The sequence below is a fragment of the Bison bison genome, unplaced genomic scaffold (assembly GCF_000754665.1).
Source record: "Bison bison bison isolate TAMUID 2011002044 unplaced genomic scaffold, Bison_UMD1.0 scf7180017864189, whole genome shotgun sequence".
NCBI classification, from domain to species: Eukaryota; Metazoa; Chordata; class Mammalia; order Artiodactyla; family Bovidae; genus Bison; species Bison bison.
Genome location: NW_011494761.1, coordinates 386,360 through 410,542, shown reverse-complemented (window position 1 = coordinate 410,542; position 24,183 = coordinate 386,360). Strand labels below are relative to the sequence as shown.

The following is a 24,183-nucleotide window of genomic DNA, read 5'->3' as shown; positions in this document are numbered from 1 at the left end:
CCTGGGGCCTTTTCACGCATCTTGGGCCTGCTCTTCTCCAGTCTCTGCTGAAACCACTCATTTCTGTGTCTTTCCTTTTGTGTGGTATGATCTTTACAAAGGGGGTTATGAGAAGTCGGGTGGGAAGCCGTGGGATGAATTACCTGTTGACGGACAGCATCAGAAATGGGCAGATGAGAACCGCCAGCAATGGCCCGAGCACTTTAGCCACTACTAATTAAGAAATTTCTTCTGATCCATCAGTTAAACGGTCTCCCTCTGCATTTTACACCTCTGATCATTTTTCTACTGTGTGATACTGTACAGACATGCATGGAAAATGAAATGGCTTGTGTTACTCCTTGTAATAGTCACTTGCCATTGAATTTCAGGCCCTAACCAAAGATATCCTCTACCAAGTGTCCCAGTTCTAAGGCCCAGCAAATACTCAGTTCAGCTCAGTCACATCCGACTCTTTGCAACCCCATGGACTGCAGCACGCCAGGCCTCGCTGTCCATCACCAACTCCCAGAGCTTGCTCAAACTCATGTCCATCAAGTCGGTGATGTCATCCAACTATCTCATCCTCTGTCGTTCCCTTCTTAACAAAGTCCTAATTTACTATCAGGGTCTGAAGCCTCAGTATCTTTGTATAATCCTAAATATATTTAGTCCACTTTAAAAATTTTTCACATGTACCTAAACTTCAGAGTAGACAAAATGAATAATAAAGTTTCTCCAGAAATACAAAAACATTTCTGGTTTGATTTTGGTGATTATATCACAGGTTGTTTGGTTTTGTCTGGAATTATAACTTCTTAAAAACTACATAGGTGGTCACATAAATAACAAATACTTTTAAAAAGAAAAGTTTTTTTTTTTAATACGTGGTATAATGTTATCATTATAATTAACAGAAAACTTGCCTAATAGTCAAATTGCTAACTTAAAAAGACAAAAATTTTCAATGTCAATGTGTTATTTCTGTTTACTAGGGACATCATTTAAAAGGAAAGATTAAATTCTTTTCTTAAAAAAACAGTAAATAGGACTTTCCTTGTCGTGCAGTAGATAAGAATCCACCTGCCAATGCAGGGAGCACAGGTTAGGTCCCTGGTCTGGGAAGATGACACGCGCCATGGAGCGGACGAGGTGGGGCACCACAAATACTGAGGCACTCGCCGCAATGAACGAGCCCCCTGCGGCAACTACCAGAGCCTCAAAACCCTCCAAGCCGGCTTCAACCATACATGCACCAAGAGCTTCCAGATGTTCAAACTGCATTTAGATAAGGCAGAGCAACCAGAGATCAAATCGTCAACATCTGCTGGATCATCGAAAAAGCAAGAGAGTTCCAGAAAAACATTTACTTCTGCTTTATTGACTATGCCAAGGCCTTTGACTGTGTGGATCACAGCAAACTGTGGGAAATTCTTCAAGAGATGGGAATACCAGACCACCTGACTTGCCTCCTGCAAAATCTGTATGCAGGTCAAGAAGCAACAGTTAGAACTCGACATGGACCAACAGACTGGTTCCAAATTGGGAAAGGAGTACGTCAGGGCTGTATATTGTCACCCTGTTTATTTAACTTATATGCAGAGTACATCATGAGAAACACTGGGCTGGAAGAAGCACAGCTGGAATCAAGATTGCAGGGAGAAATATCAATAAATCCAAATATGTAGATGACACCACCCTTATAGCAGAAAGCAAAGAGGAACTGAAAAGTCTCTTGATGAAAGTAAAAGAAAAGAGTGAAAAAAGCTGACTTAAAACTCAACATTCAAAAAACTAAGATCATGTTATCCAGTCCCATCACTTAATGGCAAATAGATGGGGAAAAAGTGGAAACAGTGACAGACTTTATTTTTGTGGGCTCCAGAATCACTGCAGATGGTCACTGCAGCCATGAAATTAAAAGACACTTGCTCCTTGGAACCTAGACAGCATATTAAAAAGCTGAGACATAACTCTGCTGTCAAAGGCCCATCTAGTCAAAGCTGTGGTTTTTCCAGTGGTCATGTATGGATGTGAAAGTTGGACCATAAAGAAAGCTGAGGACCAAAGAACTGATGCTTTTGAACTGTGGTGTTGGAGAAGATTCTTGAGAGTGCCTTGGACTGCAAGGAGATCCAACCAGTCCATCCTAAATGAAATCAGTCCTGGGTGTTCATTGGAAGGACTGATGCTGAAGCTGAGACTCCAATATTTTGTCAACCTGATGTGAAGAGCTGACTCATTTGAAAAGACCGTGATGCTGGGAAAGATTGAAGGCGAGAGGAGAAGGGGACGACAGAGGATGAGATGGCTGGATGGCATCACCGACTCAATGGACATGGGTTTGAGTGAACTCCAGGAACTGGTGATGGACAGGGAAGCTGGTGTGCTGCAGTCCATGAGGTCGCAAAGAGTCGGACATGACTGAGGACTGAACTGACTGAAGCCTGTGGCCCAGAGCCAGGGGCCAGAATAAGAGAAGCCATAAGAGTGACAAGCCCCAGCACAGCTGGAGAGTAGTCCCCATTCTGCAACTAGAGAAAAGCCCCATTGCAGTGATGACCCAGTGTAAATAAAATTAACAAATAAATTAATTTTTGAAAACAATAAATATAAAAAACAAAACTATTCAGCAGTGCTCTTTTAAACAATTACCTTTTCCATTCCGTTACAGTCACTGGGTCTTACTATTTTTTTCAATGTACTCTGCTCATTCAGCACTGTCTGATTGTTGCCTTGCCCTCCCACACTTGATTTACACAATGTCCTCCCAGAAAAAGAAAAGTCAGGATTCAGTGTCACGATGCCTCCAGTCTCCTAAGTAAGGCAGCCAGAATGAAAGCAGGGAAGTCAGGATTCAGTGTCACGATGCCTCCAAACAGCCTCCTAAGTAAGGCAGCCAGAATGAAAGCAGGGAAGTCAGGATTCAGTGTCACGATGCCTCCAGCCTCCTAAGCAAGGCAGCAAGAATGAAAGCAGGGTGATACACCGAAGAGAGTGCTGTGCTGGGCCCTGAGACCTGGTTCCCGTCACCACGGAGTCTGTGAACTCGGCCTTGGTTTCTTCATCTGTGAAGTAAGAATAATCGTGTATAATCCCCCAAACCCCTAAATTTATACTAAGTTATTTTAAAAATCTTAAAGAGAAATCCCTGAGGGCTTCCCTGATAGCTCAGTTGGTAAAGACTCCAACTGAAATGCAGGAGACCCCTGTTCAATCCTTGGGTCAGGAAGATCTGCTGCAGAAGGGATAGGCTACCCACTGCAGCATTCTTGGGCTTTCCCTGTGGCTCAGCTGGTAAAGAATCCGCCTGCAATGCGGGAGACCTGGGTTAGATCCCTGGGTTGGGAAGATCCCCTGGAGAAGGGAAAGGTTCCACTCCAGGATCCTGGCCTGGAGAATCCCATGGACTGTAGAGTCCATGGGGTCACAAAGAGTTGGACACGACTAAGCTACTTTCACTTTGAAAGACAAATCACTGAAAAATTAAATTAAATATTGATAATATAGTGAAAATGAAGATTGGTAAAAGAAATAATTTCTTGACTTTCAAAATTAGATTCTTAATCAGCCACTGCACTTATCTAAACATGTTTAGTTGGAAATTATTAGAATATTTTGAAAATAAACTTGACAACATTACACAATATTTACTTTTATATTGAAATGTAATTTATTTTTATATCAAGTTAGAGTCTTCCAAGACTCTAAAATAGGCTATTTCAAGGAAATTAGACAAGCTTTAAGCTATTCTCCAGAAATCTTTACTTGATCTAGAATCCCCAAAAACATCCAAATGAAACTGGGAAAATAGTTTTTGTCCATAAGAAATGGACAAAATTTGTACAAATTGGTTGACATAGAGTGGGCTTGCCAGAGGCTTAAAAATTGTAATTAATTTTAAGAAAAATTTATGAATTTGCAAGTTGCTATAGCATGACATATTATTGATTGTTAGTAGTGGAAAAATAATTCAAATTCTCTGATCAGCCTCCAATACTGAAAGAGATATCCTCTGATCAATTTCCTCAGAAATACTCCTTTAAAATTCTTCTTTCCACAATTGAACTCATGCCCTCTTTGATAGTAATTTAAGACCTTTTTATCCCTTTTCAAATTACCATATGTAGAGGAGGAAACTAAGGCTTAACAGTCACTTCTGTTACGCTTTACGACTAAGGCATAAGGAAACAAACGGAGTCATAGCACACTCCCCCATGGGTAATAACTGTGCTTCACTGCTGTTAGATAACTTGAAAAGGAAAAGATGCTTAAAATTGTGGGAATGAAGTTATCAATAACAAATTTCCTTCGATAAAGACAAAAGGCAATACAAGTATGCTCATCTAGCCAAAAAAAGGTGAGAACAATTTATTGATGAAATGAACTAATACAAAATATAGAAACTGCCCTTGTCTTTGGAACTGAGATTATAAATTTTTTTCATAGTCAACTAAGGTGTGATTAACATTTAAGTACAAAGGTTATTTAACATTTAAACACAAAGGTTTCTCCATGAGTTACTCTGGATTTATAGGATCCCACTTACCAGGATTTCTTCTGAAGCTGTGTTTTACGAGAGATGAGATGTTCAAGCACCTTATTTAACTTGGGACTGTTCTTCTGAACACAAGTCCAGGCAGAAACACAGTGCCAGAGCAGGTGGCTAATTTCATATCCTTTCTCATTAAGTTGCAAATGTTCCTGGAAGTGAAATATGAAAATATGTCTGAGAAAGAGTTCTTTGACTTGAATAAACATGGAAATAAACTTTAAATGTTTTTTTCTACATCATGTTACATCAAGTGGAACAATTTACTTGAACACATTTTTAAAAGAATATGCAGTTGATCTGAGCTTCATATGTTTATTTTCACATGGATCCCCTGCGTACAGTGTTGTTCAGTCGCTCAGTCATATCCGACTGTGACCGCGTGGACTGCAGCACTCCAGGCCTCCCTGTCCATCACCATCTCCCGGAGCTTGCTGAAACCATGTCCCCCGAGTCAGTGATGCCATCCAACCATCTATCTCATCCTCTGTCATCCCCTTCTCCTTCCACCTTTAATCTTTCCCAGCATTAGGGTCTTTTTCAATGAGTCAGCTCTTGGCATCAGGTGGCCAAGGTATTGGAGTTTCAGCTTCATCATCAGTCCTTCCAATGAATATTCAGGACTGATCTCCTTATTGACTGGTTGGATCTCCTTGCAGTCCAAGGGACTCTCAAGAGTCTTCTCCAACACCACAGTCCAAAAGCATCAATTCTTTGGTGCTCAGCTTTCTTTACAGTCCAACTCTCACATCCATACATGACCACTGGAAAAATCATAGCTTTGAGTAGACAGACCTGTCAGCAAAGTAATGTATCTGCTTTTTAATATGCTGTCTAGGTTGGTCATAGCCTTTCTTCCAAGGAGCAAGTGTCTTTCAATTTTATGGCTGCGGTCACGATCTGCAGTGATTTTGGAGCCCAAGAAAATGAAGTCTGTCACTGTCTCCATTGTTGCTCCATCTATTTGCTATGAAGTGATGGGACCAGATGCCATGATCTTAGTTTTTTGAATGTTGAGTTTTAAGCCAGCTTTTTAACTCTCCTCTTTCACTTTCATCATGAGGCTCTTTCTGCCTCATGCCATAAGGGTGCTTTCTGCCATAAGGGTGGTATCATCTGCATATCTGAGGTTATTGATATTTCTCCCAGCAATCTTGATTCCAGCTCGTGCCTCATCCAGCTCCACATTTCACACGATGTACTCTGCATATAAGCTAAATAAGCACTCTGTGACAGGCTGAAGGGTGGGATGGGGAGGGATGGGAGAGAGATCTGGGAGGGAGGGGACATGGGTGTACCTGTGGCTGATTCTTGTTGATGTTTGACAGAAAAACAAAATTCTGTAAAGCAATTACCCTTCAATTTAAATATATATATATATATATAAATGTGTGCCACAATTGGAGCGTCTGTGTGCCCCAACAGAAGGAAGATCCCGAGGGCCCACAACTAAGACCAGACTCAGCCAAATAAACAAATAAATAAATATTTTTTAATGTGTATTTTCACTCTAAGGACCAAAGTATTGCCTAACTGGACATGGTCAATGTCTGCTAAGAAACGATTTTAAAAGCCTACAAAATCAGAATGCGAATGAGTTATTTGTTTTTCTCTTAAAATGCTTCCCAACAGTTTCAAAGATTTAATTGATCTACTAAAGTAATTGGTACAAAGAAACAGATTTGTGTGTGTTTGTGTCCGTTTATTTTTATTTTTTTAATATAAATTTATTTATTTTAATTGGAGGCTAATTACTTTACAATATTGTATTGGTTTTGCCATACATTGACATGAATCCGCCATGGGTGTACATGTGTTCCCCATCTTGAACCCCTCCCACCTCCCTCCCCATCTCATCCCTCTGGGTCATCCCAGTGCACTAGCCCTGAGCACCCTGTATCATGCATCGAACCTGGATTGGCGATTCGTTTCACATATGAAAAGAAACAGTTTTTAGACATAGCACTCCTATTGAATTTTTGTCAACAGTAAAGATTCAAATACACATCCTGTGATATGTACTCAAATCACTAATTTAGCTGGTATTTTATTCTTTTATGCACCAAAAAAAAAAAAAAACCCACATTTAAAGAGATTCCAAACAGTTTTATAATTCTCATTTACTATTTGAAATGGCATCAAGACTACAACTTAAGTTTTCATATTGTGCACTCATAAGAGAGAAGGCCAGAAGTTCATACATAAATTTTAAACGAAGACATTTTAGTCTAGTCAACTGTTTAGTTGAGTCTCACAGATGTGGATTAATCTGCATTATGTCTGGGACGTGGGTGCTGGTAATAAAGGCAGGAGGAGGATACAGTCTGTGCAGGAGCGTTACTGCCTCAGGGAACCATCATCCACAGGAGAAGGGGAGACCAGGGGGTGTTTGGAATATTAGAATACCCTCAAAAAGCCTGTTCTAAAATAACATGAGACATCAGACTAAGATGTGTGGACTCCAGTTAATATACATATTTCATCCAAATAACTCAATGTTCTGCTTTGTGGTAGAGTCTCCCCCCAAACATGGAGCCCACATAACTGAAATTCTTTTCCCAAATCGCTCTAGAAGTCTCAGCCTGGACGCCTGACAACCCTCACGTGGCAGACACTCTGAATGCGTGTGTAGGCACATACGTTTTGAAACTTGTGAATGGCTTGATGAACAAAAACAATCAATACTTTTTTTTTTTTTTTCAAATCATGTACATTGTGTGGCTAGAGACTATTCAATTAAGTCAAAAATTCTCTTTAACAAACTTATGTACTATCATCAGAGGAAATTTGCAAAAGCTTTTGGTAAAGAAATGATCAGGATTTAGATCCTGGAGATTTCAGCTTGATTTTCAATTTTATAGGACACCATTCTCACTTATCACTAAAATTGAAAAAAGAAGCCTCTGACTTCTGGAACTGAGCTGACATCAGTATGACTACAAACTGGTCTGCTGCTCACAGGCAGGTCATTTTACTCTGCTGGACATAAACTCACAGAATATCAACCTCAGACAACACTACTCTGATATATAAACAAAACCACTTGATTTTTTTTTCTAAGCACACACAGAAAGTCACTGTGCCCCCTACAAAACACCCAACCAGAACTGCCCCTACATCTGCCAGCATCCAATCTAAAGGGAACTCCTGTTTCCCTAGGGCCTCCCCCAACCTGCCATACCTGGAAATTTTCCAGACAAGTGAGGCTTATCTCTTATCCTTATGTGTTAAATCCTTCTATAATTCAAGCATTTACATGGACATCTTGCTAAAGTTTCTTCCCTGCTTTTATACTTTTTGCAAAAGAAAAAATGTATTTGAAAAACTAGAATGAATTAATATAATGATGATGATGATGTGATTTAATACCATCATCACGTATATCAACCACATAGTAGACGAAGAGGAAGCAGCGCTCTGAGGGCCGTAGGTGGTGTAGAGTTCTTTGCGTTTACACCAGATCAGTCCCATCCAAGGTGCGGTTGGCTGATAACTCCCATCTGCAAACAAACTGCTGACTAGAGTACATAAATAAAAATGTGTATTTTAAAACATAAAATTTAGCTGTTAATTTTATTTTCAGTCCAATTAGAAATGAATGCCTATACATAGATTTCTTTTTAATTTTTGTAATTCATATTATTGTAGTTTTAAAAAGTATCAGGCACGGAGCACTGCATTGAATGACTCCCAGAGAACTGGAACTTTGTCTCTCTCGGGGTCAGTGTGGTTTTACGGCCACGTCGAGTAGTTCCTTCATTTCCCCCTGCCTGCTGCCCAGCTTTGGATTATGCTGGTTTGCAGACTAGCACCCATACCCAAGGACAAGGGGAGGGATGCTCGAGAGGGAGGCCGGCCCCTGCAGGTGGGCAGGTGGCAGCTTTAATCAGCAGGGAAGCGTATATTCGAGGCTTCCCTTAGGAGGCTGCATAGATCTCCACACCTGCCCTCCAGAACCTTATGGTTAGGACTTCCCGGGGGGTAAGAATCCACCCAGCAATGCAGGGCAGGCAGGTTCAATCCCTGGTCAGGGAACTAAGCTCCCACATGCCACGGAGCGACTAAGTCACGTGCTGCGAGTACTGAGTCCACATCCCCCAGCTAGAGAGCCCCTGTGCGCTAACTCCTGAGGCCTGTTCGTCCCAGAGCCCCTGCCTCAGCCAGAGTCTGTGTCCTGCAGGGAAAGACCTCACATGCCACAGCACAGACCCAACTCAGTACAGATATAAAGCCCACGTACCAAAGTGCTGCCAGCATGCTGCTGGCTGAGAATTCAGATGACCACATCAGCTTGGATTCTGTGCAAATCTGAGAAGCTCTGAGTGTCTGACCAGACTTTTTGATAGCAAAAATGAACTCTGAAGCACGGGCCTATTGTGACTGCTCCAAGACAGCATCTGGAGTTTTATCATTGCTTTCACGCATTTGGGAGATGGTTGTCACTGCCATGAAAGGACCTCTCAATACAAATGTGTTACCTAATAACAGGACGTGAATCACAGGGTAATGCTCCTAATTGTAAAGAACCTGTGTTTCAGTCTAACCCAATTCCTAGAAACCATTTATAATTACAGTACAACACAGAATGTTCCAAATTTAGACAATGCTTTCGGCTTACTAAGTACTTAAGGCCCTGGAGGATGAGACTGCGAATACATTTGAATGTAAAGCCTGTGTCTTTCGAAGGTTTCGTGAAACTATTTGTGCTTTAGGATGGATGCACTTAGTTAGTAAATGGTCTACTGCATTTTAGTTGAATTTGAATCTACCTTCTCCAAAGAACCATGTTATTATTCTCATGTGACAACTGTGCTTAACAAATTCAGCCTTGCTGGTGACCAAAGGACAGAGTGGAAAACTCAATCCAGTGTTCTGGCTCTGCAATCCACAGAGCCAATTAAAGTGCACCATTTGTCAAAGTCAATGGAAACCCTGTGTCTGGATCAGCTTGAAAGAACATTAAAAGGAGAAACAGGTTCCAGCATCAGGGGAAAGGAAATTTCCTATTTTTATAAAGAACCAACACCCATATTGTGTGTATCCTAATGCTTATATCCCACAGAATTCCTTTTTTAAGTGATTTTTTAATAGCTCTTCGAAAACAAATAGTTTCTACTCCAATGCTTATAAAAATATTAAAAATAAAGTATTTTACAGTGGCCGAAATATGTTATCATGGGCCCTGTAGCATTACTGGAGGATAAGAGCTGTAAAAATAACTCCACAAATCCTCTGCTATAGCATATGAATAATAAAGAAGAGAGGATGAATACAGATGTTACCTTTTATATTCCCAGTTTTCTCCCTTCTTCCCCCCTTTTGTTCCCCAGAAGTTGAGACAGATGAGTACTGAATGGGTAAATACTCAACTGAAGTGGGGAGGCTGGGTTACACTTACACCAGAGAAGCTGGGCGGACCCTGGGCGACAACACACGCCATCAACCACCGAATCCGCTGAACCCGCGACTCTCAGCAGCGCTGTGGCTACACGACCTTCTACATTCTTTACATTAGGAGGAAATGGGAGCAGGAAAAGGAGGGCAATAAGTCTGATAGGCTAAAATCTGTTATACTCTCTCCATGGAATCTCACACATGGAGCTGAGATAGTATTTAAAAAGACTGAAACTACACCGTCTGTTCTAAAATGTGGAAGAGCGCAGAGGCTTAGAGACTTGTCCCATCGTAAGCAGACAACGTGCTTTTCATGTGCTGACGTTCTTGCCCCTTTCAGCTCATCGAAAGCTGGATCTGAACTGCCTGAAAACAGTAGGCCTCCATGTCCTTTTGTGTGTCCTGCCGAGGCCGACAACAGCAGCCTGACTTAAGGAAAAGCAGCATCAGCCCTGAAAGTCGTGCACCTCACGACTGTAACATGCAGGCTCTCTAGGTTTCAGTTTCTTAGTTGATTAAAGGAAAAACACTCAAATCACCACCACATTAGGGTTAGCACAATTAACTACATAATTAAGCACAATTATTGTCAGCATAATCATGTCCTTAGATGAGAATTATTATATTTAACTGCCTAAGTGAGTTCTTAAGTATATTTTTCAATAACTAGTCTACATTTGCACGGCTCTTACTAATTTATGAGCACATGCTTTTTTGCAGTCTTCACAACAGCCCTGTAGATTAGTTAGGGCAAATATGATGATGAAGATAGTATCTTTTTTTAAAGGTCAGCAGACAGGGATTTAGAGAGTTTAATGGAACAACAGACTGGTTCCAAATAGGAAAAGGAGTAAGTCAAGGCTGTATATTGTCACCCAGCTTATTTAACTTAATGCAGAGTACATCATGAGAAACGCTGGGCTGGAGGAAGCACAAGCTGGAATCAAGATCGCCAGGAGAAATATCAATAACCTCAGATATGTAGATGACACCACCCTTATGGCAGAAAGTGAAGAAGAACTAAAGAGCCTCTTGATGAAAGTGAAAGAGGAGAGTTAAAAAGTTGGCTTAAAACTCAATATTCAGGAAACTAAGATCATGGCATCCAGTCCCATCACTTCATGGCAAACAGATGGGGAAACAGTGGAAACAGTGGCTGACTTAATTTTGGGGGGCTCCAAAATCACTGCAGATGATGAGTGCAGCCATGAAATTAAAAGACACTTACTCCTTGGAAGGAAAGTTATGACCAACCTAGACAGCATATTACAAAGCAGAGGCATTACTTTGCCAACAAAGGTCTGTCTAGTCAAGGCTATGGTTTTTCCAGTGGTCATGTAGGAGATCATGTGAGAGCTGGACTGTGAAGAAGGCTGAGAGCCGAAGAATTGATGCTTTTGAACTGTGGTGTTGGAGAAGACTTGAGAGTCCCTTGGACTGTAAGGAGATCAACCAATCCATCCTAAAGGAGATCAGTCCTGGGTGTTCATTGGAAGGACTGATGCTGAAGCTGAAACTCCAATACTTTGGCCACCTGATGTGAAGAGCTGACTCATCTGAAAAGAGCTTGATGCTGGGAAAGATTGAGTGCAGGAGGAGAAGGGGACTACAGAGGATGAGATGGTTGGATGGCATCACCAACTCAATGGACATGAGTTTGAGTAAATTCCGGGAGTTGGTGAAGGACAGGAAGGCCTGGCGTGCTGCAGTTCATGGGGTTGCAAAGAGTTGGACATGACTGAGCGACTGAACTGAACTGAACTGAACTGAATGGACCTACTCTGGACCACACAGTCAGTTGGTGAGTAGGTCGTTCCTTTTCATAGTCAGTACTTTCTCTGTTGCTCAATGTCTTAGGTTATATATTTAAATTATTAAAATATATTTTAAACTGTAAAACAAACTCCTTTTATGCATGAAGCAAACTATGTTCATTAGTAAGAATAACCAAATGGTTCAAAGGGCTTAGTGTATGTCTGCGGGGAGCTGCCCGTGAGAACGGGGTCCTTTGTCCAAAGGACACAGCTCTGGGAGCTGCCTCAGTCCTTGAGGGTTTGCTTGCAAACATAGCTCTCTGTCCCCCCACCCCAGAGATTAGGCGCTTATTTACTGCAGACACCTGGAGTTCTGTGCAAACTTCGCACGCACAGGGAAATGTTATCTGGTGTAAGAAATAATAACAGGGAGCCATTCCCATGCTCTCAAGATTTCTTGTGACTGTTTGTAAGATGTATAGGCCAACCAAGAAAAAATGTCAACTGTCTTGTCTTTCTCACGCTCTTCTGTATAAATGTAAGATGCTGAATAAAGTTGGTGTCAGACTGCGTCCCTTCGTGGAGACGTGTCTGAACCTCTCGACCCCATCTTTGTTGTAGTCTCTTGCTTTAGTTTCTTTCTTAGCCCCGCCGTGCACATTCTCGGGACCTGATCGACTTTGCCGGCTGGCACCAGCATATGTCATTGTTTATATAAATGGTCCTCCACCAAGTTATGAGCCAAAGAGAAAACACTAACTCCTAGAAAAATCTCAGATAGATGTGGTTGAATGTTTTTCTTTATACACTTAAATTTTAGGTAGTTTTAGGAAGGAACCAAAGGAAGCATGGGGAAACTATGAGGCAACTCAAAAGCAAAACTATTTAAGAAAAATTTTTTTAAATTTCCTTTGTTATTCCAACTAGCATTATGTTAAATGTATTTTTCTCTTTTTTAAGAATTAGAGAAACAGAATTTCTATTTATAAATTATAAAATAGTAGGTATATGTAGCAAAAAACAATCAAGAATCAAGAATTAAAGGTCTGAAGTGTTCGCTGCTTTCTTTCAGAATATACGTGAGAAAGGGAAATAGAGGCATTGCAAGTCACAAAGACTGAAGTTTGTCTTTTGAAGTACATCAGTCTATAAGGGACAAGAACACTGGAGTTCTGTTTACATAAGACATAACTCATTACATACCAAGGAATTATATACAATTGGGACAGATAGTTTTTCCTAATGTTGATCACTAATTTCTGAGTTGGAAAGTAAAAGTTTTGTCATATACCAAGGATTATTTTAAGTCCTCAATTTTGAACCATTTAAAAGCTTTCAGCTGGTTTTAATAGCATATTAAATATTATTACACATGAATTATGGAGCATAAAAGTATTACACTTGCTTTCATTAATAGCCTGCACTTTATTCACTCTCCCTTTAATAAAAATGTAATACCATAAAATGTTCATTTAAAAGTCAATCTAAATTAAGTTGCGATTTTTAATTAATCAGCTGAGATGGACTCTGTAAGGAAGAAGGTAGGAGGGCGTCACTCCATCTAAAGCAGCAGCGGGGGAGACTGACTTCCACCGCGGTCCTAACTGCGATCTAGGAAGCGAGCCTCGGTTGCGCGGCCTCAGTGTCTGTACTGTTCATGCCTCTCCCCAGCTAAGTTCATCTTCAGCCATGTTACTAAACTGTTAAGCAGTGATTTTTAATCACAGTAATGTGACCTGATCTGCCACGCACTGGGATACACGTGGGCCTCGCACGTAGCGCTGGTAGAGACCCCGCCTGCCGGTGCAGGAGACTCAGGCAACCTGGGTTCGATCCCTGGCTTGGGAAGACCCCTGGAGGAGGGCGCGGCAACCCATCCGGGATTCTTGCCTGGGCAGTCCCGTGGACAGAGGAGCCTGCTGGGCTATACAGCCCGTAGGGTGGCAGAAAGTTGGGCATGACTGAAGCAACTTAGCAGTTAGCACGCATGGGATATACTCACCATTGCAGAATCTGTATTCTTGTCCTCCACAGGCCTAAAAATTGATTCAGAAGGGAGTTCTCTTTTACATATGATTTCCATGATTTTCAGAATGCACTGCACATTCGAAGAGATGTTTGGATACATCCAATATAATTCTTTGGAGCAAGAAAGTGCTAGTGTAAGAAAAATAATTTGTGAGAAATATTTCATTAACATCTCGCACTGTGTTTCATTTGTCTTTTGGCTATTAAAATATAATTAAATTCAGTACTGAGAGGCTGAAACTGCTGTATATTTCCCCAACTACTGAAGATTAACAATGTTATGTATGACCCCTAGTGGTATAATAGAAAACTACAAGGTAAAAAATTCATACATAAGAGTTCATATAATTCAAAACAGCAATTACATAATGGTTGAATGCCCAATTAAGTATAGTTACTATACAACAATGGTGGAAACTTCCAGCTGAAAATGAATCAAGTCAGAATATATACTCTTCATAATGGGTATTTTGAAATTGCAATCGATGTCATTGCTTTTAAACCAATATTCCAGTTTAATTCTTTTCAAGATGTTGTTGTTATTGATTTTTAAAGTATATAGTTTAATGACAGCAATGATTATGCCATTTCGCATAAGACAATGTGGCATTTAACAGAAATATCTTTGTGTTGTTCTTTTTACGAACTTTTAAACAACCTTTGAGTTTCAGTCCATTAACACAGTGGAAAAATTAGTAATGACCACTCTTCCGTTGGATGGCAACATGGGTAGAGAGCAGTAACTCACAGCCTCAGGTAGGAACCCACCTGCTTCTGACGATGAACACGCCTAAGCAGGTCTCCACCAAACAGCACGTGATAAGAGGGCGGATAGGGGATTCTATCCTTATACGAAACAAAAATGCTGGTGTTCTTGAGATAGATCAACATTAAAAAGCTAATATAAGAACTTGAGGTTTCATATAAATAATTTTTCAAAATGTGTTTGCCACAAATATCTGAATAGCTGGTGAATCACTACGCTAACCACTGTGGAGTTAAGAGATTTATAGTGAAATGAAGGAGACAAAGCAAGTGATACAATAGACATGGATTTCTGTACTGCCGATCTACAGCTGCGCGTGTCTCGGTTTCAAAACTAGTATCCACACACTTCCACTATTACTTTCTCCTCCCTTCTCTACGGCCTCTCGCATCAAACTTTACTCCCTTTCTTGTATCCTGAGTCTCTTGATTTCTTATCCTACAACATACTAATCTTCTCTATTGACCTTGTTTTTCATCCAAGCTACTGACACATTTCTTCTTCTTTCACAGCTAAGCTTTTCAAAACAGCTCACCATTTTGTCATTAAACTTTCCCTCCACTCTGCTTCCCTCCAGTCTGAACTGTGCTTCCACTGGTGACTGCGCCCGAGAACAGTGACTTTGCAACTGTAGACACGCATCACCGCTTTCAGAGCTCCTATTGCTTAACACTTTCATAGCTCTCGATAATGGTGACCTTCCTGAATCTCTCCTATTTTGATTTCTATATCACTCCCTCCTGTTTCTCTTAATTCTCCTCTCCTAGTTGATATCTGTCACTCCAATCATCTATTAACTATTTACTTTCCCCAAGACTTTATTCCTATAGTAAATGTCTCGCCCCCTCCCCCACCGCCACACCTCCCATTCCCGGTGTATCTCATTCACATTAACAGTGATGACTGTTAAATGATCCATGTTAATAAGTGAAATAAGTGAATCACTCTGAAATAAGTGATTCCCGGGCTTGACTCATTCCCCAATTTCAAACATGCTCCCAACTGGGTATATACACCTGAGGGACCTCCAAATTCAATATGTCCAGTGTTTCTCCAGAACCTTTTCAGTTCAGAGTGCCATTACCTTGACCTTACTAGTCAGTATGTAAAACTTGAGATTCATCCTAAATTGCTCACTTTCCCTTATACAGCTTAGATCCACGTGATCACCAAGTCCAATTTTTCTTTATCTTCCAAATACTTTTCAAAATTATTTTACTCTATCTGTCCCCATTGTAGAAGCTCATACCTTTAATCTCTTGCCTGTTCTAACATCATAGCTAACGGACCCCTGCGTCCACCCTCTCCTTTCTCCAGTCCGGCATCTACACCACCGCTAGGGTTACCTAAGATACGAATTTAACTTTAGAAATTCAGATGAGAAAACTGAGTCACAGACAAGGTCAGATGCTCAGTTAAGTAGGAAATTTAAACATAAAACCCATGCAGTCTTGCCCAGAAGCTGTCCGCTTCAATACCGCACATATCACCTTTCACAAAAAACAAAATACAGCTTATACTCTTTAGAGTGATAGTCTGAGCTTCTCAAAATATAACATAAAACATTTATAAGTATAGAAAATAAAAGACAGCCTACCGTATAAATATGGCTGAAGCCTAAGTAAATGTTGTTTAAAATTTTCCAGGTGACCGTGAAGGAAATATATAAAAAGTCGTAAGAAGACCAAATAGCCAATCTGTCAAAAGAGAAAGAAAAAAGATTTTTGTGTTACCTCAATAAATGTTTAAAAACCATAAGGAAAACAAACCATTTTATTATTACTGTTGCTTTTGATGAAACAATTTCAAATTCACTTGAGATCATGTGCTTTTGAAATAACTTTAAAACATTTATATCAAGGTCGAAATACTGGCACAGCTAAAAAAAAAAAAAAAAGTTTATAAATCATTTCTCCATTACATATAATGACCAGTACTGAATGCTGTTTTGTTCTATATCCTTTAGAACAGTATCTTTCAAATTGCAAGTCATGCCCCTTAAGTGAGTCATGAAATCAATGAAAGGGGATTTTAAAATAAGAGGAAATGCCATGGTGCCCTGCACAGAGCCTTGTTTCAGTCCAGATATGAATGTGCATTATGTGTGTGCTGGACTGCAACAGCGTTGAGAAATATTCTCCAGTGCAGAGTGTGATTCCCTCATAAAATTACACACAAGCACACACACACACACAATGTCATTACTAAATGAACAATTTAGTATCTTCTGTGAAGTTTAAAATACATGTATAGCTAAAACTGTTTTACACAGACAATAGAATTGAAATATCTACAAAAAATATGTAAGATTTCATGAAAAGTAAGGAAAAAAAACACAGACTATAGTAATAAATGGAATATAAATGCCTAAATCGTTAAATCATAAGATTACAGGAAAGGACCAAATAATAATACCTACCCTTATATCACTATCAAGACCTTATATCAAAGTCCTCTTTGCCACGATGCAGGGCAATATTAGATCCACATGTGAAAAATAAAATTAAACTCAAAAGGTGATCCTAACAAGTTTCAGTGCTTCCACAAGATTATTAAGCAAATGAGCAGCATCACTGGGCTCTGAACCCAGGACTGTGTGTATTGCATCAAAACACACAAACTTTCAATTACAGCAGTGATTTCCAAATATTGTTATCAAATTTTTCCATCATTAAATTTTGAGAATGTATCATGAATGTTTATAAATGTATCCATAACTTATAAACATGCATGATTTACAGTACATGTTCATAAATAAATAAAATATTTATGTCATGCCAAGGGATCTCTTCATATAAAGCACTCTGATATAGTACTATGCTTCTCCAAAAGACTGACGTTAGATACGAAGGAAGTGGAAATCAACAGACTATTCAAAAGAACACTGCAATAGTCTAAGTGAGAATATCAAAGTCAGAAATAATAAATTCACCAGAAGAAGAATAATCTAAGATTTTGAAGGGACCAGAGAAGGATACTGAAAACAAGACTTTAAAAATTTAACATGGGTCAAAAGAGAAAAAAACGTGATCGACAAACATATCAGCCTGCATAACTGCTGGATTATACAGCAATTTGATCATGAGTTTCCCCTGATCCCAAAGCAAAACTTTATATGACTATACTTGGAAAATGGTTTTTAAAAGCTTTCATCGGCAATATTCTCAAAAGCGAGGCTTGCATTGCCGTGTCTTTACCTCTGAAGAACTCTGAACTCCCTGTCATGTGTGCTCATGTTTCACTGGTGCATGCGCTGTCTCTGCAGCTTGACAACTTAAGCTTTGCCTCCTAGGGTAAATTTCCGCCTGTCAATTTCTCTCTCTGCCTGCCCATCTCTTCCTTTGCTCTTTAATCCCCTTTCCTTCTCTTTTCATCCCTTATCTTCATTTCTCTGTTATCTAATTGTGAAATAGAAATGGTGAATAATATTTATTATGTATTACATTTTAATAGTTGGTTATGTGTTTCATGTTCTTTATAGAAGCTTGAAGAACACTGTTCATATTCCTGTCTAAAACATTTAAACTGGACATTCCTGGTGGTCCAGTGGTTAAGAATCCACTTGCCAACGCAGGGGACACGGATTCAGTCCCTGGTCTGGGAAGGTTCTGCGTGCTGTGGGGGCAACTAAGCCCAGAAGCTGCAACCACGTAGCCCACATGCACGAGTACTGAGGCCAGCCACCTGAGAGCCCACGCTGGGCAACAGGAGAAGCCGCCACAGTGAGACCCTGCACACCGCAAGCAGAGAGCAGCCTCCACTCACGCCGCTAGAGGAAGTCCGTGGAGCAGCGAGGACCCAGCGCCAAAGCGGAAGTGCTAGCTGCTCAGCTGTGTCCATCCTTGCAACCCCATGGACTGGAGCCCCCTGCCAGGCTCCTCTGTCCATGGATTCTCCAGACAAGAACACTGGAGCTGGTTTCCATTTCCTACTCCAGAGGATCTTCCCAACCCAGGGATTGAACCTGCGTCTCCTGAATTGTCAGGCAGACTCTTTACCGTCTGAGCCACAAAGAAGCCCAGAACCAACGTACCCAAAAATAGATGGATAAATAGCAATTATGTGAAAAAATACATTAAACTATAGTTTATATATGGTTTATATATATGTATATAGCTTGCATATATATTAAACTAATGATACTTTAATAAGCAGACTCCAGTAGTTAAGATTCTACACTCAGATGAGGGAAGAATATGCACAAAATGTAAAAATAAGTAATACTAGGAATCAGGTGTTTCTGTCTTTTCCCAAGCATGAGCTATATATTTGTCGAAAGAGAAACAAAATGCTGTGTGTGAAGGTGAGCAGTGACTCCATGGCAATATCCTTAAATAGACCGTTCTGTCAACAAGAAAAACATCAAAAAGCACCCAACTGACTAGTAGATATACAGTGAAACTCCTGCAGAGAAAAGGTGGGCGACTGAAATGGCTTCTTGTCTGAAATCAAAGGCACTTACAAAGCTGCTGCTTTCTCCTAGCTAGTCTATATTATCTAGAACAATGAAAAGCAAGCATTCAAATCGGTAAATCTGATAGGCAAGTAGGTTCAGGTGCTCAGTCGTGTCTGACTCTTGCGACTCCATGGACTGCAACCTGCCAGGCTCCTCTGTCCATGGAATTCTCCAGGACAGAATACTGGAGTGGCTTTCCATTCCCTTCTCCAGGGGATCTTCCTAAGCCGGGGATAGAACCCGGGTGTCCCATGTTGCAGGCAGAGTCTTTACCAGCTGAGCTACCAGGGAAGCCCTAGTAAATCTGGGAGCCCAGGTAAATGAGTAGAATCATGGCTGAGAGTCCATGAGATCCTGGGTTTCAAACTCTTCTCTGCTGAGATCTTGGGTAATCAACTTAGAGTCTCTTTGCCTAGTCTGTGGAATGGTGGTTAATAATAGCACCTACCTTTTAGGATTATTGTGATTAAACAAGTTATTATGTCTAATACATCTAAAGCACCAATTATTGTGCAATGCAAATAGTCTAACCACTCACCTGAGAGGATATAGGAATCTTTTTAAATTAAATGAATCCATGGTATATGTAAATTATAAGCAATATACACAATGACTAAAACTTTATTTTATAGCCATTTTTATTGCTGGCAAAAATATAAAAGGCAAGAAATGGGAAAAGGCCACCAAAGAGGATGAGAAGGAAAGGAGAACAAGCTACACACACTTGACCTATGTTTTTCCTCCATTCTTTTCCTGTCATAAACTAGCCCTAATGCTAACTCTTTTTATATAAGTAATGCATATATTATATTTTGAAATCCCAAAATAATTATATAAATAGAAGCTCTTAGGTATGGTTATAATGAACAGTTTGGGAAATAAAGAAAGAAGAAAAGGACATTGTAATTTTACTTGTCTCTTTGCCCCCAGCTGTTCTGTGCAGAGCCTCAGTTCTTTGCATGTTCAGTTTCTATTATGCTCTGTTTCTTGCCTGGTGTCCATAAATCTTTTACCCCAAACGTATCAGACACGATCTGGACTTAATCTGTAAGGTCTGAAATACAGCGTCTTCCAAAATGCCCTGGATGACCCATGAGTATCTTCATGCGCACTTTCTAACATAATCAAAATCTCATAATCAAAAGTAAAGGGAAAATACATTTTTGCAAATAACACTGTACTTAATTTCAAATGATATGTATATACATATATGTCAACTAAAATATATACATACAGATATATTTTCTTTATTCATAAAGAAATTATTCTTCTGGTTTTTCTTTGCAATAAAACCACTAGTTAAGCCAAATTTCTTTGACTAATAATAAGTTTGGCAGCAGGCAACCTGATCATCACAGAAGTGGAACCCTCTGTCTTCCAGGACCTTATGAAACATGAGCTGCATGAATATAGTTCCCATCTTACAGCTCTAAAATGACATAGAATACTGAGATAACAATCTATCTTCTGAAATCGGGCCACATTTTAAGAGTATACCAGTCAGCATTTTCAAATGGAAAACTGGCATTCAGCAACCCTTAAAATAGACAGGAGGGGAAATAAGTACAAATTTGATTCTTAATCAAATGTTATTTTCTTACCTAGCTGGCAAAACTGTATTTTCTCCAACCATCTCCATTTGCATATCAAGTAATAATGTAGTGTCCACATTTAGAGATTAAAATAAACTACCAAACAAGAGAATATTCTGTAATAAAACCAAATGGCCTGTTTGGATCCTGAAACAGGTATCGTGTGGCCAGATGTAGTGCATGTGGCAATTAAAATACATTGGAATCACCTTAAAACATACCTTTGCCAGCTTGATTTCAACTGAGTATAAGTATGCTTTTTGGAATGCATCACAGCAGAGTCTGTAGAGAACTGATTCCGCAACAAAAAATAAGGCAGGCAGATGATCGCAATCAAAGACAGCATGGTCCAGGGAAGCATAGAGCATATTCAAAGCTTCTGAAATATTGACAAGTAGAAACATAATTTATAAATCATTTTTTTCTATAAATCATTTTTTGCTGTTTTTCTACACACTACGATTAAGTCTTATAATCAGTCACCAAGACCACATTGTGGCTTTAAAATACTCACAGCCTTGGAGTCCCTCCCATCAAGAGGTGAGGTCTATGCACTGCTCCCCTCGAGCCTGAGCAGGCCTCGTGACTGCTTCAACCAATAGTAAGGGCCATTCAGTGACGCTGTGTGACTTCAAGGCTAGACCAGAAAAGGTAATCGAGTCGCCCCCTTGAGACTACAGAGGAGGGGAAGGGCAGGAGAGAGGCGAGGAAAGAGAGAGAAATGCCCTAGGAAGGCGTTCCAGCTCTTCCAGCCAACAAAACAAATCGCCAGTCCAGGTTTGATGCAGGATACAGGATGCTTGGGGCTGGTGCACTGGGATGACCCAGAGGGATGGTATGGAGAGGGAGGTAAGAGGAGGGTTCAGGACTGGGAATATGTGTACACCCGTGGTGGATTCATGTTGATGTATGGCAAAACCAATACAATATTGTAAAGTAATTAGCCTCCAGTTAAAATAAATAAATTTAAATTAAAAAAAGTAGATCAGGGCACATATGTGCATGTGCTGTGCTCAGTCGGTTAGTCCTGCCCAGCTGTTTGCAATCCTGTGGACCGCAGCCCACCAGGCTCCTCTGCCCATGGGACTTTCCAGGCCAGAGCACTCGAGTGGGTTGCCGTGCCCTCCTCCAGGTTTCATCTCAACCCAGGGATGAAACTCACATCTCCTAGTCTCCTGCATTGGCAGGCAGGCTCTTTACCGCCAGCATCATTACATAATAGTGGGGAAATCGGACAGAACTGGATGACAAAGAAGTGCTATAAACAGAAAAGCAGAGGGAATAAGGCCAGTGGAGCTGAACAAGGAAGAATGTAAAGCTAAGGCCCTACAGAAAACTGCACCTCACGTCTTTACAGGCATACTTCATTTTACTTATTGTGCTTTGCAGGTATTGCGGGTTTTCTTTTTTTTAGTTGAAGGTTTTTAGTAATCCAACATCTAGCAAGTGTAGCAAGTGCCACTTTTCCCAAAGCATTCTTTTTTAATTAAGGTATGTGCATTTTCCAGACAAGCTATTGCACAGTTGATAGACCGTAATATAGTATAAATATAGCTCTTAAAAGCACCATGAAGCAAAGAACTTCATGTGACTCACTTCATTGAAATATTTTCTTTATTATGGGGATCTTGAACCAAACTCACAATCTCTCCAAGAATGTACCTGTACAAAGATTTTGAACAGCTGTTACGAACAAAACTGAGGTTACGTGACAAGGAAGAGCAAGCGGTTGCTGGTGAGTCAAGACTGCTTACCTCAGTATCACTTAAAACATTTTACAGACCCAGGCTGTAGACCGCACTGTGATGGAAGGCCCTACCGGCAAGTTAGATACAGAATCATTCTTACTCTCCCTACCGCTTGAGAGCTCCCAGACAGCACTGCTGCTGCTGCTGCTGCTGCTGCTGCGTCGCTTCAGTCGAGTCCAACCCTGTGCGACCCTATAAACGGCAGCCCACCAGGCTCCCCCATCCCTGGGATTCTCCAGGCAAGAACACTGGAGTGGGTTGCCATGTCCTTCTCCAATGCGTGAAAGTGAAAAGTGAAAGTGAAGTGAAGTCGTGTCCTAACTCCTAGCGACCCCATGGACTGCAGCCCACCAGGCTCCTCCATCCATGGGATTTGCCAGGCACGAGTACTGGAGTCGGGTGCCATTGCCTTCTCCACCCAGATAGCACTACAAACCTCAATTTACGTGGGGAAATACTCTCTGACCTCATCTGGATACCATTCTAAACTCATTTTAAAAGGCATACACATAAAATTTAAGTTAATGATAGAAGGAACTTTATTTCTTATAAAGTAATGTTTCTTAATTTCTTTTTTAGATTGGTTGGAGGGGGGTTTAAAAGGCAACACGGAAATAAGAAGTGATAAATGAAAAGGTAATGAGTAAAATGGCTGTTTAAAACAAGTGAAGAAATAAACGGCCATTTGGTTAATGTCTTATGAGTAAGAGTTATAAAATGCCAAAACAAGTTTCTCTAAAGCATAATGCCTATTGTAATTGAAAATCACTAAATGACATTTTATATTACTTTTTAATTAGTTACTAATTTTAGAAAAAAGCAATAACGACTCTACTGAGAAAAAGTTTTTAGAACAATTTCATAATTAGAGAGTTGAGCAGCCAAATTCATAAATTCAAAATTACAAAAGGAACTTTCATAATGAAACATTGTCAGATATTTCAATACAAGAAAGGCAAGTTTTCCTTGGCTCCTGCAGTGTCTAAATATTACAGCTACCAAATTATGCCTTCACTGCTAATGCAAATCACTTAGAGTGACTGAGCAGAGCTCGGCCAGTAGACGTACCATCCTGGACTTCTCCTCTGCACTGAGCCAGGTACACCACTTGGGTCCATGCATCGGGAAGGTGCACGTGCCTCCCCATCCCTAAGGTCCTGAGACCCAGTTTTCTCTGTTATTGGGAAGACAAAAGAAGCAAACAAAAATATACGGCTTTTAAATTTTAATACAGTTTTCTTTCCATTGTCTACATTTTACTAATTTATTCATACTTTATCATTTACTTTTATTGAAGTAGAGTTGACTCACAATATTCTTTTGCTTTCAGGTATGCAGCCAAGTGATTTGGTTACACGCACACATCCATTCCGTCAGACTCTTTTCTATTATGGGTTATAATAGGGTATTGAGTGCAGGTTCCCGTGCCCTTCAGTAAGTCCTTGGTGTTCATCTATTTTATATGTGTGTCTGCGAATCCCATGCTCTTTACCTCTCCACACCACTTTTCCCTTTGATAACATTAAATTTGTTTTCTATGTCTGCCTCTGTTTTGTAACTGAGTTAATTTGTGGGTTTTTTTTAGATTCCACACATAAATGTTATTGTAAGATATTTGTCTTTCTCTGCATGACTTAGGTGATAATCTCTAGGTCCACTCATATTGCTGAAAATGGTATTCCTTCATTCCTTTTTCTGGCTGAGTAATACTCCTAATCAAAGCAACGGAGTTGACATGCAGAGCCCCCGTGGTGCCCTGCTCGGCCTCTCGGCGTTTAGTTCGGTCAGGCCACCACGGCGGGCGGCGCCCTTGGCTTGGCTCTTGCTGCGGCTCACTCTGGTGTCCTGCATTTAGTTCGTGCTGCTGACCGTCGGTCTTCAGCTTCTCACTGAGTTCATCTCCTGCTGAGTCTG

General features: G+C 40.4%; 1 protein-coding gene and 1 pseudogene across 21 annotated transcripts in view; one reads left to right on the top strand and one right to left on the bottom strand.

Annotated features, from left to right (window-relative positions):
- The window catches only part of TMEM232 (transmembrane protein 232), a 287,557-nt gene that overhangs the window by 209,873 nt on the left and 53,501 nt on the right, over nucleotides 1–24,183 (bottom strand). For 13 of the 21 annotated variants that reach the window (XM_010843766.1, XM_010843776.1, XM_010843768.1 and 10 more), the window contains 5 exons: nucleotides 23,338–23,443; nucleotides 20,743–20,900; nucleotides 16,071–16,170; nucleotides 13,682–13,836; nucleotides 4,529–4,683 (listed from right to left, as the gene is read on the bottom strand). In XM_010843766.1, the coding sequence (XP_010842068.1) occupies nucleotides 4,529–4,683; nucleotides 13,682–13,836; nucleotides 16,071–16,170; nucleotides 20,743–20,900; nucleotides 23,338–23,443 (674 nt within the window). Of the gene's footprint in view, nucleotides 1–4,528; nucleotides 4,684–13,681; nucleotides 13,837–16,070; nucleotides 16,171–20,742; nucleotides 20,901–21,035; nucleotides 21,275–23,337; nucleotides 23,444–24,183 lie in introns of those variants that run through there. The other 8 variants (XM_010843785.1, XM_010843780.1, XM_010843782.1 and 5 more) reach the window with 2 other exon arrangements.
- LOC104991359 overlaps nucleotides 24,005–24,183 on the top strand; it is a 1,750-nt pseudogene continuing 1,571 nt past the window's right edge.